The following is a 13,746-nucleotide window of genomic DNA, read 5'->3' on the forward strand; positions in this document are numbered from 1 at the left end:
TTTTTAAATGTGAAAGTGTCACATGACTGTGAGGGCAGGAATCGTAATTAACTACACTACCCATAATGCATCAGCTCACCTAATTCAGAATCCATTCGCCGTGTACCAACTCATGACGGGTACGAGCTGTTATGATCCCGATGGATGTGGAGAGGGAGAAAAGTATGTCGTCCCGCTCTGACAGGTACATGACAGGCTGCCTTCAGTTTTCTACTTCCGGCGAGGAAATCGTGTTTTTATGATCCGCGACCGCTGCGGCGTCCCTCATACTATGATGTAACGATTCCCATGAACTCAGCTGCTCATTGCAACGATCTAAACATATGATTGCTGCGATTTTATGGCGTAAATAAAGTACATGTAATTTATGTAAATTGGTAGAAACGTTGGATTTAGATAGTAATTTACACGCACTGTGTTTGATATAAACAGTTCAAAAGTAGGTGAACAGCATGACGTCACTTGAGGCGTCACAAGGCTGGAGGAGAAGCCATAATAGTTACACCTGGAAAAAAAAAATAGTTACACCTGGAAGGGGGCAAAATGAACACTCGTTAACACATATGCTATATTACAGCGGAATTGTATTTAGATTGAAGTTAGTATTTCTTTCACTTTTTTTCTCAGATTTTTTTATACCGTAGACAAATTCCTGTCAATTTCAAGTTGAAACAACAAGACCCCTTCTCTTTCCTAGCCATTGAGTATGAACAATAAAGGTGTTTAATTTTCTTATTTTAACATGTTTACTTCTTTTTAATCATTTTTTAAATTCATCTCACTTACATGGCTAAATTCTGCTGGCAGTTACATTTTTTAAAAAGTATTTTTGCCATTTCTAAGACCAATGATGGTTTGTACAAATTTAGAGAAAGTGAAAGCTGATTTTTGGATTTATTTCACTTTGGAAAAAAATTTTTCCCCCCCAAAACAGTTGATGATGATGATGATAGATGATGATGACTTTATTAATCCCACAATGGGGAAATTTCATATATCTGTGGCAGCAAAAAACGACATTCAGAAATAATCTAAATAACATCAAAAAATGACATAAAAAATGACATTCATATTAAATTATTAAGAATATTAAATTATTAAAAATTATAATTACAATTATCATTGAAATTATTGTCGAAAATGAGATTCATAATAAATAGATAAATAAATAAATATTAAATACTACCACTAATAATAATAACAATAATAATAACAATAATAATTTTAAAAAAAAGTTGAGTACCATCTTTTAAAGCCAGGGCTTTATTTTGCTTTAGTCGGCACTGCTTCGTCATTGATAGAATAGAGATGAGTTTTCAAGTACTTTGTGAACAAACAGCTGGTTTTGCTGTGTTTTTTCTCGGTGTGTCAGGTCAGTGAATAAAAGCGGATCAACAGGAGAAGTCTGTCCTGCCTCTATTTATACCAGCCAAGCAGCTCTTTGCTGTCAATGTCAGTGTTGGGTTGATCCTCTTAGTGTCCCTCACATGCTGGAACAGCGAGGACGACGCTCCGGCAGCCACAAGGAGCAAAGGATCAGACTGCATACATGCAGATCACTGGACGCACTATAGAGAACAGCTCTGTCAATTACACTCAGTGACTTTGTCAGGGACTCTTCAGGCCTGCTTGTAGTTGTTTCTGGGAGGTGTTTGGATAAGCTGGAGGGTAGCAGGCTGTCCTGTGAGGCAGACATGACTCTGCTGGACTGTGCTGGAGCCAGAATATCCGGGTGTTGGTCGCTGAGGGGTGACAGCAGGTAAGATGCAACCCACCGCTGCTGCTTTCTCTCCACTCCACGGACTATAAATAGTCAGTATGCAGGATTTGTGCAGAGGCCAGAGGAAGTGCAGGATCTGGAATTGTTTACATGGATTTCAGTGAAAGCTGCAGTCAGGGTCACCTGCTCTGGGTTCATTCTAAACTTTTGCAGTTGGAGATGCAAAACTATCATTGGCCACATTTTCATAAATGATAAATGTTTACATCAACACAGAGGCGGCTGCAGAGCTGGAAGAATTCTCATTCATTTTCTAATTGGAGCCCATGTCAGCAGGAGATGCAGCAGCTGAGTTGACTTTCTAAAAGCTGTAAAACAAGCTAAAGTTAAGGTGCAGAAAAACTTCACTCAGTGTAGGTGTGGTTGTAACTTACTCATAATTGCAGGAAATAGTTCATTTTCAAACCTTTAAGATGATCAGGAAGCTTTTGTAAATATTTGACCTCATATAAACTTTTAAACCCATTGCTTCAGTTAGAGAATGTTTTTGTGACAGTTGGGTAAATTAAACAGGAATAAACAAAGTCTTTAGTTTCGTTTATTTCAACTTTACCATTTATGTTCATTTCTGTTAAATCCAGACAACTTAGTTTGACTTCTGCTGACCATTTCAGTCAGAAGACTTTATTGCTGGGGTCAAGACATCGATTTAGGGGGTTTGAACTTTGTGTTATTGAGCTGAAATTAAAAAAAAAAGAGGTAAACAGTGGTCATCATTTATTGTCAAGGTCTGCAACAACAGTTCACTGAGCTGTTAGGTTTAAATAGATTTGGAGACATGCAAAGAGTCAGGAGTTTAAAACCAACATTCCTAGACGTCTAACATGAGACGGACCATTTCCTCTTTAGTAAATGAAAACAAATTGTCCCGATAGCTGATTCTATTTCTCATTTTTCTACATTATCTTTGTGCAAGATTTTCTATAAAATCCAGAATTAGAGTTTTATTGTTTTAGAAAAGACAAATGGGAATCTTAGTTGATCAGCAAGTCTTATTTTAAAATATAAATATTTGTGTATAATTATGCAATCATCACATGAAATTGGTTTAATCAGACCAGCTCATTTGTCTAGTAAGCTGTTTCTTATATACATTTATTTTTTCTGTTGTTTTACAAAATAAAATGGTTTAGTTAAAATCTTAAAAATTACAAAGATTACTACAGTAAACTGAAAGAAATCAAATGATTAATCACATTCTTTAATCTCTAGAGACGCAAAAATCTTAAAGCTCTTGCAACATCAATACAATTTTCTTTTTGTATTTCAAACAAAAAAAACAGTTTTAAAAGTTTATAAGGAGATTTAAAATTTATGGTTGTAGTGAATTTAATTTAAATACATTTACGTCATTGTGAAAACACACAAAAACGTTTTTATTCATTTATTTATTTATCTTTTTAGCGAATCAGCTTTCACAGGTTGTTTACCAGAGATTTTTACGCTGGATGCCCTTCCTGCGACAACCCTGTGTTTTGTCTGACTGGGAACCTTTTTTTTATTGGGAGATATGTCTTGACTAAAACTGATATCTATTCTGTATTTCTATGATGAAGAGTCATTTCTTTTCAGTCAACTGAGATAAAGGGCGTGGCAGCAGTTCTGTCATTAGAAGTAAGCTTATGATTGATTGTTAAAAAATGCTCTTGGACTTACATTTCTGAGTTTGACACAATAATGATATGTTTCCCATTTTAAATAAGTGATTATAAAATATGGCTGAAAAAACCCCAACACAAATACACATCCAAGTGTGTGTGCCCAGCTTCTAACCTCTGACCTTTTGCTGCGTGGTAGTGGGAGCGGGGAGGACTCTTTGGACCGGCTGCTGCCTCCTGCTGGGGCCCCGCGCAAGAAGAGCGCCACCTCTCTGAGCAAAACAGAGCCTCCTCTGCTCCGCACTGGAAAACGCACCATCTACACGGCCGGCCGCCCTCCCTGGTATGACGAGCACGGCGCTCAGTCTAAGGAGGCCTTTGTCATCGGTATGATCGTGTCATATGAGGGAAATGCTTTGAGCTGCAGTACCTGTCCTTTACCTCTCCTTTCATGATAAACATAAATGCTTTAGTGTGCATCACACATGCATACCAGAAAAAGTGAGAAAACATAATGGCTCATTGAAATGCATGGTGGGTCTGCAGGGTTATGTGGGGGCAGCGCTTCAGGGAAGACCACCGTGGCCAATAAGATCATCGAGGCACTGGACGTGCCGTGGGTGGTGCTTCTGTCTATGGATTCGTTCTATAAGGTGAGGAGGATATTGGACTTTATAAAAAAGTTTTTATTTTGCTGTTATCGGATTTTTGAAAGGGAATAGATTTTTTCTATCCATCACATTGGTATTTCTTCTATTCTCACTCTAACTACATTGACAAAATTAGAGTTTGCCGTGATGATTAGATTACACCCTGTCTGTTTCTCCAAAAAAAGCAAACAAACCAGTTGAAGGGCCTATATCATGCTTTTCTTAAGCCTGCATGCTAAATAATCCATTTTTAAGTTAAATTTATTCCCCGGAAGTAGAACGACTCGATCCCTGAGGCACCGCCTTTCAGTCTTTGTGGGTGTCACCATTTTATGACGTCACACTAGATCCAGCATCGGCAGCGTGTCTGCGCTTTGCCCACGAAAACAGACACCATCCGAAACTTTTGCAAAGATGGATGTGCATAGTGTGCATATAAAAGGAAAATGTTTAGCCAATCACCGCTAGCTCAATGGAGAAAGTGTGCTTGTGTGTTAGCCTGGGGGCAGTGATGGCAGCGCAGACTCTTTGTGAGGAACCACTTGTTTTTGTGGATTGGAAGGCGATGTTGGTCAGAGAGGCTTGAATGGATCAAAAATACAGCTTTTGTGTGTTTTCTTTCATGAGAAATGAACAATATAACACACTTAAAATCCCTAAAAAGTTTATTTTGGTGACCTTTAACTCTATAGGAAGGTGTGCTTAATGCTCAGGTTTTGCCAGAGTTCATAAACTTTTAGGAACTTGTTGAATATCGAGGTTTTGGGTTAGAAGTCATGTTTATGTAGAGAAACAAACTTTTTTAGCTAAAAGTTAAGCAATTTTTTACCATACTTATTTGGGATAACACAGTTCTGATAATATAACACCTTACTGAGGTGACACTCCTTTTTCTGCCCACTGTGGTGCTTTCCAGGTCTTATCTCCTGAGGAACAGGTCCTGGCAGCACAGAACGACTACAACTTTGACCACCCCGGGGCTTTTGACTTTGAACTGCTGGTTGCCACCCTGAGGAAACTGAAGCAGGGCAGGAGTGTGAAGATCCCGGTGTATGATTTCACCACGCACAGAAGGCAAAAAGACTGGGTGCATTGATCTTTATTGTTTGAATAAACACAATTTTTTTCCACAATGCTACAATAAATTCAGGGAAGAACAAAATAAGGCATAAACTAATCAAGCTCTTCGTTGCTAGGCATTTATATATTCAAGGATAAAAAAAACTAATGAGCCTTAATTAAAATTGTCATTTTCATAGGAAATTTTCCCTCATTTTCTAACAAGTGAAGTAGCTTTCTTCTTCTGAGACCCCTGTGTAATGCTTTTGCAGAAGAACCTGTATGGCGCCAGCGTTATCATCTTTGAAGGAATTATGTCTTTTGCCGACAAAGAGCTTCTTCAGGTGAGGCGCGGGCCTTTCATTGTTCCTTTTTTGAAGACATTTTCAGTCAAAGTCGTCACAGAGTGATGGAGCTTTTCACCAGTGTCCTCCCCGCCTGCAGCTGCTGGATATGAAAATCTTTGTGGACACGGACTCAGATATCCGGCTCGTCCGACGGCTTCGCAGGGACATCACAGAGCGCGGGCGGGACATTGAAGGCGTCATCAAGCAGTACAACAAGTTTGTGAAGCCCGCCTTCGAGCAGTACATCGAGCCAACCATGAGGCTGGCTGATATTGTTGTCCCAAGAGGTAAAACAGCTGCTGCAGATCATTTTGTAAAAAGTTCAAGCTTGATTTCCTTAAAAAGGAATTACAGACTGCACCTTCAGCTGTGCTTGTTTTTCTTCCAAGGTGGGGGGAACATGGTGGCCATTGATCTGATCGTACAGCACGTCCACAGCCAACTGGAGGAGGTGAGTCACTGTATGTTAGAGGCTGGCGCCACCATGTGTTTAAAAGTGGCACATAGAATTAATAGGGATTTATTTTTTCATTTATTATTTGCCAACAGCCGAACCAGAAAGTTAAATGTAAAAGTTTTGAATATTGATAAGTAAAAAAAAAAATTATTTCTAATGGAAATTAAACATGTGATGAAACCAAATGCATTAGATTACACTGTTACAGGTAAAATAAAAGAAATTTGACACAGTGTAGAAAAGTTTAATGAAATACTAAATACATCCAATTTTCTGGTCAGTTGTTCAAAACACTTTCAAATGCATTTATTTCTTTTCTCTTTTTAGATCAACAAAGTGGATATTCTGGTGTGTTTCCTCACTCATTTATCTTTGTAGGTTACAGTGGGTCATTCTTGATTGACTGTGTTTTAATGCTCAGTTCTTATGTCTCCATCTCTTTAACTGGATACAAATCTGACTATTTATTCAAGCTGTTCTCATGGCAGCCTACTGCAGTGTGAATCTTTCCATAATGGAGTCCAGTCACAATGGTGCAAAAGAGACTCTCTTATAAAAATGACTCGTCTCCTTCTAGGAATTCACACAGATCAAATATTTGTGCCACATCTGTATTTTCAGACCCAGTTTCAGTGTGTGGGGTCAGACTCATTGTTAAGAAGGGTCTGATCTGCTTTCATAGTTACACAACGCTTTTCCTGCCTGTTCCTATTAATTAATGGTTAACAAAGAAACAGCCAGGAAAATTATAGATCCTGTGTCTGCAACACAGAACCAAATCATCACCTCTCCACCTCTGTGCTATACAGTGATTGTAAAGAGTTTGTTTTGGCTGATTTTATTCAAACTTGGCATTGGACATGCGACCAGACAACTCCTTTTAAACTTGTTTTAATTAAGTATGTTTATGTTTGTAATTTGTTCAATATCTGTCTATTTATTATCTGATAAAGTAGTCTCAGTTAAGACACAACAAACGTCTGGAAGAACACATTAATGGAATGATTTTGTTAAAATCTACTTTCAAGAAGACTAAATAATCATTCTTTCTATTAATGAATGAATTTCAACTTTTTTTTTTTAAAGTGATCCAGATTCTTAACTGTAAATTTTTTATTCATTATTTTTTTTGTCTTTGAGATTTGAGACTCAGGCCAGAAAAATTCCCCCCCACTAATCATGCTGTTTTTCTTCATGTGCATTATATCCTTTCTAACCGCTAATCTCCAAGGAAACTAAATTTATGAACTAATTGATTCAACACTTCTTGGCTGGGTTCTTTCTGTGGGGAGGTTGCATGTTCTCCTCGTGTATGCATGGGTTTTCTCCGGGCGTTCCGGCTTCCTCCTACAGTTCAAAAACCTGTTTCAGGGTTTAATTGATGATTTTAAATTGTTTCTAAGTGCACATGTGAGTGTGTGTGAGTGTGTGACAGACCGGTGACCTGTTCGGGGTCTATCTGCCTTCACCCAACAGTAGCTGGGATAGGCTCCAGCAACCACATGACCCCAAGCGGGTTGGAAACAATCTTACTTTTATTCCTGCCTGCTTCTGTTTATAACTGGCATGACACCTGGTCCCCCTAAAATCCCTATATATGTATAAATATAAGCAAAACATTTGTAAAATCTTCAAGTATGCAACACATGACTAACATTTGTTCTGACAGTAAGGAAAATGCTTTATTCTTGTAAAGAAGTGGTCTTCTGCTGTTTTTTTTTTTTTCTCATGTCATTGCTTTTATCCTCTCTTCATGCAGCGTGAGCTCAGCGTCAGGTACACTGATATCTGTTTTGACTTCTCTGGCTTCGCATGTGGGGATGGTGTATTTTACATGCAGCCATGTGCCCTGTCCTGTCTGTCTGTCTGTCTGTCTGTCTGTCTGTCTGTCTGTCTGTCTGTCTGTCTGTCTGTCTGTCTGTCTGTCTGCATTAAGTGTCTCTGGGATGCTTCATTCATCTCTAATATTGCTTCAGAATGGCATGGTGAAACCTTTTGACCTGAGCACGCTCTCCTCTTCCGCAGGGCGCTCCTGGCCTCTGCGCAGCAGATGCAGCAGCTGCCTCAGACGCTCAGCGTGCTGGAGAGTACGCCGCAGGTCAGAGGCCTGCACACCATCATCAGGTACCGACTCGTGTGCAGCTTCAGTGTCTGTTCGAAAGCCCCTGTGGTCTTGAGAGCTGCTCTGTTTCTGGCTGTCTTCAGGAACAAAGAAACCAGCCGAGACGAGTTTATCTTCTACTCCAAAAGATTAATGCGCCTCCTTATAGAACATGCACTCACGTTCCTGCCCTCTCAGGTGGGTTTACAGGCCTTAATCAACGTTCACGATGAATGCTGCTGGTGGGATCCCTTTAGTGTCTATTTGCAACAAATGTCTAAGGTGTGTGAATGTGTGTGTGACTGGGTGAATGGGTCTGTGACTGTAAAGCGCTTTCGGCCTTGTAGGTAGAAAAGCGCTATATAAGTATATGCCATTCACGCCATTAAGGTAGGCGTATTTACATTTTTGAGTTGAGCAGTTTTTAGAACGGACTTTTGCTTTCCAAACTCTTCTGGGCTGACAGTTTGCAGGTGGAACAAAATCAGCCAAACAGTCTAAATAATAACTAATAAAGCAGATTTGTATTCATTCAATTGACTTGTTCTATTCACTTTAGTTTGTAAAGTATTAAGTAGGACTGGCCTTATTTATGAGACACAAAAATGTATTTTCAGGGGATTGGCCCAACATTTTTCTATGTTATGAGTGTTGAAAGTGGGTCATGCAGCAAAATAGCAGGTGTATTATCCAAAGACGGAGTAAAAGAAGAGTGGAGCAAATCTTTCAAAAGCCTTGACCCTAATCCAGCAGAAATTTTGTGGAAGGATCTGAAGTGGGCAGATAACATAAGAAAACCCACCAACATCCCAGCAGAGGCAGTTCCACACCCGGAGAGGACTGAAATTCGCATCACTGATGCAGCACACTGATAAACACTGCAGGCGAATGTTAAGCTGCAGTTATTTACAGCACAGAGCGTTGCGTCTTATAATAAACTTCTTAGGTTAGTTTGAAATGTTTCTCAACACTTCTATAGCTAGAAAGAAAGACGTTTACAAAATTATGAAATACTCTATTGAATTGCTATTTTTTTATTGGGGGAAATTTTGAAACATTAGTCCACCTTCACTGAACTTCCCTTCCCTTTTATAATTTCATATTTCAATCCCCATAAAAGGAATTTTCATCCTTTTTTTTGTTTTCAACATCAGTTGAAAATGTGAAAGGGTTAAGACCAGAAATCAAATGGCCATATCTGGGATCATTTACATAAGTTGTTCACTTTTTGGATTTTTTTATATAAAATCTGAGGGCAGATATAGTTATATCTACCAAAATTGATATATCACGTTTTCACATTAAAGTAACTGTGTGCCACTTTTTTTTTTTTTTAAAACAACCATAATCAGCTTTTGTCAGGTAGATAACTGAAAAAACCTGTTAGCTATTTTTATCGCCTTGTCAAAACAAACTAAACATTCTTAAAGCGCCTTTCCACTGATTTTAGAACTCAAACACTGACACAAAACAGTAAAGGTGGGCATACAGCAAGCCAAATATTCTATGTGTATTACCTAACCGAGTGGCCCCTCTTGTGTGTTTTCTGTCAGCCGTGTGCGGTTCAGACTCCACAGGGTCATGAGTATGAGGGCCGCAGGCACAGTGGAAAAGGGGTGAGTGATGTCTCGTTGACTTCCATTCGAGTCTCTCCTCGGGGTTCCAGTCATCACTCTCACTCAGCCTCCTTGTCTCCGCAGATCACCGGCGTGTCGATCCTCCGGGCAGGGGAGACCATGGAGCCCGCCCTGAGGGCTGTGTGCAAGGATGTCCGCATTGGCAAGATCCTCATCCAGACCAACCTCGACTCGGGCGAGCCGGAGGTACCAAAAAAAAAACCATGAGGAGCATAAATGATATTCACTATGTAACACAAGGTTTCAGAATTCTGACTAGCCACAGATGGACATTTTTTATTTTATCCACATGATGCTTGTCTCCGTGGTAACTACCTGTCCTGCTCCTGTAACCATGGTAACTGGTCTCCTCTTCTCCGGCCTTGCCAGCTGCATTACCTTCGTTTGCCCAAAGACATCAGTGAAGATCACGTCATTCTAATGGACAGCACAGTCTCCACCGGTGCTGCCGCCATGATGGCTGTCAGAGTCTTGCTGGTGGGTTGTACGTCTTTGTTTAGGAAAACAGCAACGGGAGCCTCGGTGACCAGCTCTGTACTCACCCCCCAAGTCTGTAGATGCAGTGTAGAAGTTATTGTTTGTTGCCTTTTTTTTTTTTTATTTTTTTTTTTTTTTAGCCTTTATTGTTCATTGTCTGATAGTTGTTCTGATGTGTCTGAGCAGGATCACGAGGTTCAAGAGGATAAAATTATGCTGGTGTCTTTGCTGATGGCAGAACTTGGGGTGCACTCTGTGGCCTACGCCTTCCCCAAGGTGAAAATTATTACCACTGCGGTGGACAAAAACCTGGATGATTGCTTACATGTGATTCCAGGAATCGGTAAGAAATAGGAGTTGAATGTCTCTTTTGGGTCCCGCAGTTTGAACACATTTCTTAATTGTGGGATCAGCTGTATGTTCCTATTAATCTAATTTAATCAAAGTCATTGTGGAGAAAATAAAAGCATAAATAAAATAAGCTGATAAAAGATGTAAAAAAATATTGTTCTTTTTCCATTGAAAGCTGTTGTGTAAATTTAGTTGGAGACTTTAATGTTGTATCATTATTTTTCCTTAAAATCAAAAGTCTCAATCAAAAGTGTCTTTTAGTCATTAAAAATATGTTAAAAAGTAAACTGCACTGTAAAAACCAAATCTTAAAAAAGTTAAATTACCCTTTTTTCAAGAAATAAATGTCCTACTAGAAAAATAGTCACATCAAGAAGGTTTTTAGTACCAAAATAATCTTAGGCTGAATCTGAATTGCTTCTCTACCCCTATGGCTTCTCCATATCCCTACATTTGTCCCTCCAAGAGGAGACATGGGGAAAAAAAAAGTGTCTTCAAATTTGCACATGACTTCCGCTTGATGATGTCATCAATAGTTGCCATCAACAGTCATCGAGTAGCTGCCAGGTCTCAGAAAATACGTAGCAACATTGGTTTTATAAATTTAAAAAGTCATGCAAAAACAAAAATGCAATCCTTCCTTTTAAGTGCTTCAGATCACACCCACATGAACAAATGCATTTCTCCTCCCCACCACGAGCGTGACATGGATCACCCTACCAGGGTAGGGATACCCACTCCTAAGTCGCTACGGTTCCTCCTTAAAAAAAAAAACATTTCAGACACCACTACAGCTTCACATGCCCCTGCAGTTGGAGCAATAGGGAAGAGCCAGAGGGGTAGGGAGGTACAGTAATTCAGATTCAGTCTTAGTTTGAGAAAACTGACTGGAATCTTTTACTTTAAATACAAATGCTTGGTAAGACCATTTTTCCAACCCCACCGGGAGATTTTTCTTTGCTCATTTAAAGAAAATCTGCCAGTGGGGTAAGACCTATTTCTTAGTGGCCTGTTGTAGCAGTGTGCTATGAACATTATGAACTTTTTAAAATTGTCAACGTTTTTCTTTTCTTAGCTTTACCATGAAACTTCTCAATGTTTTGTTATGAAAATGAGTCTGATGTTTAACAACTAATAGATAATTTATGAAATCCTGTTCATAATGACTCCACTTGAATATCACCTGGATAAAGGAGGATGGACATATTCCTGTTTAGAATCATTTCCTTCAGTTTTTTGTTAATAAATATTCTTTTATTCCCAATAAACCAACTTCACCATTCAGTAGTTTTCAGGGTTTTAAAGACTTTTTTTTTAACTTGTATTATTTGATTTGGCTTTATTGGCATTAGGCATACATACTTAAACCTGTTTTACATTTGATTTTTTATTTATTATCTATAAATCTGCTCAAAAACTCCACGGTCAGAACAAAAAATGTAGCAGCGCTTCAAGTAACTAGTGCAACTTTTATGACGGTCAGAGAAATTATCTCATACTTTGGAAAATGTACACCGATTCCAAAACTGTAATAAATCTCTAAGCTAATAAATAGAAACAAACATTCTTGGCCATTTAGTGGGTATGTGCACCCAAATGAATCTGATACTAGAACCAAAATTGACTGTATAGTAACAGTGTTGACTGCAGGAATCCATGTTGCAGTATTTTGTATTGCTTTGCCTTAACAGAGATTTTAAATGCTTAGAATTCTGAGGATTAAAAACAAAGACTTTTAAAGTCTGCTTTAAAGTAGACAGTCGTATGAACATCCAGCCTTATACTGCAGAGTGGTACAATGGTGGACTTTTCAGGTGTGAAGCTTGGCATCATGACCGGTTAGGCAACGCAGGATTTTATCCTGGTTTGTCCTTACTTACAAAAATAAAAATCGGATGTAAGGGATTTACATTTTAAAGTTAGAAAACCATTTTTTTGGGGGGACTTAGGTTGTAAGCAATGACGTTACTTTACACTTTGTTGTTGTTGAAAGTATATCGTTTATCCTTCTGATGTGTCTCCTCCATTTTTGGGCGTTTTAGGGGATTTTGGGGACCGGTATTTTGGGACAGACGGGCAGGAGATCGACTGGAGTGATGAAGAGGAGCAGCAGCTATCAAGCTAACATTTGCAAACCTCTGCAACCAAATGACCTAAAAACTTATGAGCCGAAACCTTTTTTAATTTCCTTTTGTCTGCTGTGGATGAAGCGTTGTTTTCTTAATGCAGCCAGAGTCACAGTCTAGTTTTGGAAACTTTTAAGTCTTTTTTGCAGTACTAAAATAATACTTTTGTACAGAAGGGCTGTAAATGTGGTTCTCTCTTTCAGGTACAACACTTACTTTCACAACAATATTTTGTAATAAATACCCAGGGCTTGCCTGGACTAAATGTTCTTTAGTGCAGGACTGTATGTTAAATCTTATCCGAATATATGGAGATCAGTACTTCAAATTTAGTGTGGAAAAGTCTCATTTTTAGGAACATAAAAGGGTTTGTTACTGGTATTTAAAAATGTACTTTTGATCATTTGTTCTACTTAATAGATTCAAATAAAACGGACTTTGTAAAGATTTATGTAAAATTGCTGAGTGAAATGACTTTAAAGCACATATTAAGCCTCCTCTCATTTTAATGGACATATACAAGTTTTAATATTTATATTTATGGATATTTAGGTACGTTATTTTGTTTAATTACTTTTTTTCCCCAAAACTTTTTGTTTACCACTATGAGAAACGTTTGGACAAATGGGTAAATATGCAACAAATGTCCTTTTTCTGTATACTTATATCTGCTAAATTCCAAGTTGTCTCTACAAGTGAAGCTTTATTAAGCTTAATAAATATTTTTTTCCCTCTTGAGAATAAAAGCATATGCTTGATGTCTTTAATGCTGGAAAAGGGGAGATTTCTGAGTGGAATTATGAAGCTGAAGCAACTTTTGGCTTTAATTTTATGCTGGTTTGATTAAAAAAAAATTTTATTGTTTTTTTAAATATTTATATGTTCATACAGTCAGTTTGGCATGTAGTCAGGACACTCAGGTTTTATAACTGACTCTTGTGTTATGCCCTTTTTGGCCGGCAGGTGTCAGTATATCTCACATGAAATGTGATTTTTCTCCGTTTTTTCCCCTTGCAATAAAAATAAACAGATTAATGCAAAGCATACATTTAAAAAATGCTTTAGAAATAGAGGAAAATATAAATTTCCTCTGTGTTGAGCTCGCTCCTCTCGAACAGTGACTCCCTATTATGGCCCAATTTCGCAGCTTTACGACCTCACGC

General features: G+C 38.4%; 1 protein-coding gene across 4 annotated transcripts; it reads left to right on the forward strand.

Annotated features, from left to right (window-relative positions):
• Positions 1-56: 56 nt before the first annotated feature.
• LOC101173865 (uridine-cytidine kinase-like 1) lies at positions 57-13,329 on the forward strand. 4 transcript variants are annotated; one of them, XM_020704841.2, is made up of 17 exons: positions 74-184; positions 1,373-1,759; positions 3,578-3,765; positions 3,925-4,031; positions 4,945-5,115; positions 5,360-5,431; positions 5,532-5,721; positions 5,824-5,885; positions 6,219-6,239; positions 7,651-7,667; positions 7,917-8,015; positions 8,097-8,190; positions 9,546-9,608; positions 9,693-9,815; positions 9,999-10,106; positions 10,293-10,449; positions 12,500-13,329. In XM_020704841.2, the coding sequence occupies exons 2-17, from the start codon at positions 1,695-1,697 to the stop codon at positions 12,580-12,582; spliced, it is 1,620 nt and encodes a 539-aa protein (XP_020560500.1). In that variant the 5' UTR covers positions 74-184; positions 1,373-1,694; the 3' UTR covers positions 12,583-13,329. The 4 variants fall into 4 exon arrangements, with proteins under 4 accessions (XP_023812572.1, XP_020560502.1, XP_020560500.1 ...); XM_023956804.1 differs by lacking the exon at positions 1,373-1,759 and having other exon boundaries at positions 57-184; XM_011477494.3 differs by lacking the exon at positions 6,219-6,239 and having other exon boundaries at positions 75-184.
• Positions 13,330-13,746: the final 417 nt, after the last annotated feature.

The sequence above is a fragment of the Oryzias latipes genome, chromosome 7 (assembly GCF_002234675.1).
Source record: "Oryzias latipes chromosome 7, ASM223467v1".
Classification (NCBI taxonomy): Eukaryota; Metazoa; Chordata; class Actinopteri; order Beloniformes; family Adrianichthyidae; genus Oryzias; species Oryzias latipes.

Excerpts from the sequence above, each read along its gene's own strand:
- LOC101173865 (XM_020704841.2), top strand. The coding sequence starts at position 1,695 with ATGACTCTGCTGGACTGTGCTGGAGCCAGAATATCCGGGTGTTGGTCG. Across the intron at positions 5,432-5,531 it reads CCGACAAAGAGCTTCTTCAG|CTGCTGGATATGAAAATCTT; the intron begins GTGAGGCGCGGG and ends CCCCGCCTGCAG. Across the intron at positions 8,016-8,096 it reads GGCCTGCACACCATCATCAG|GAACAAAGAAACCAGCCGAG; the intron begins GTACCGACTCGT and ends GGCTGTCTTCAG.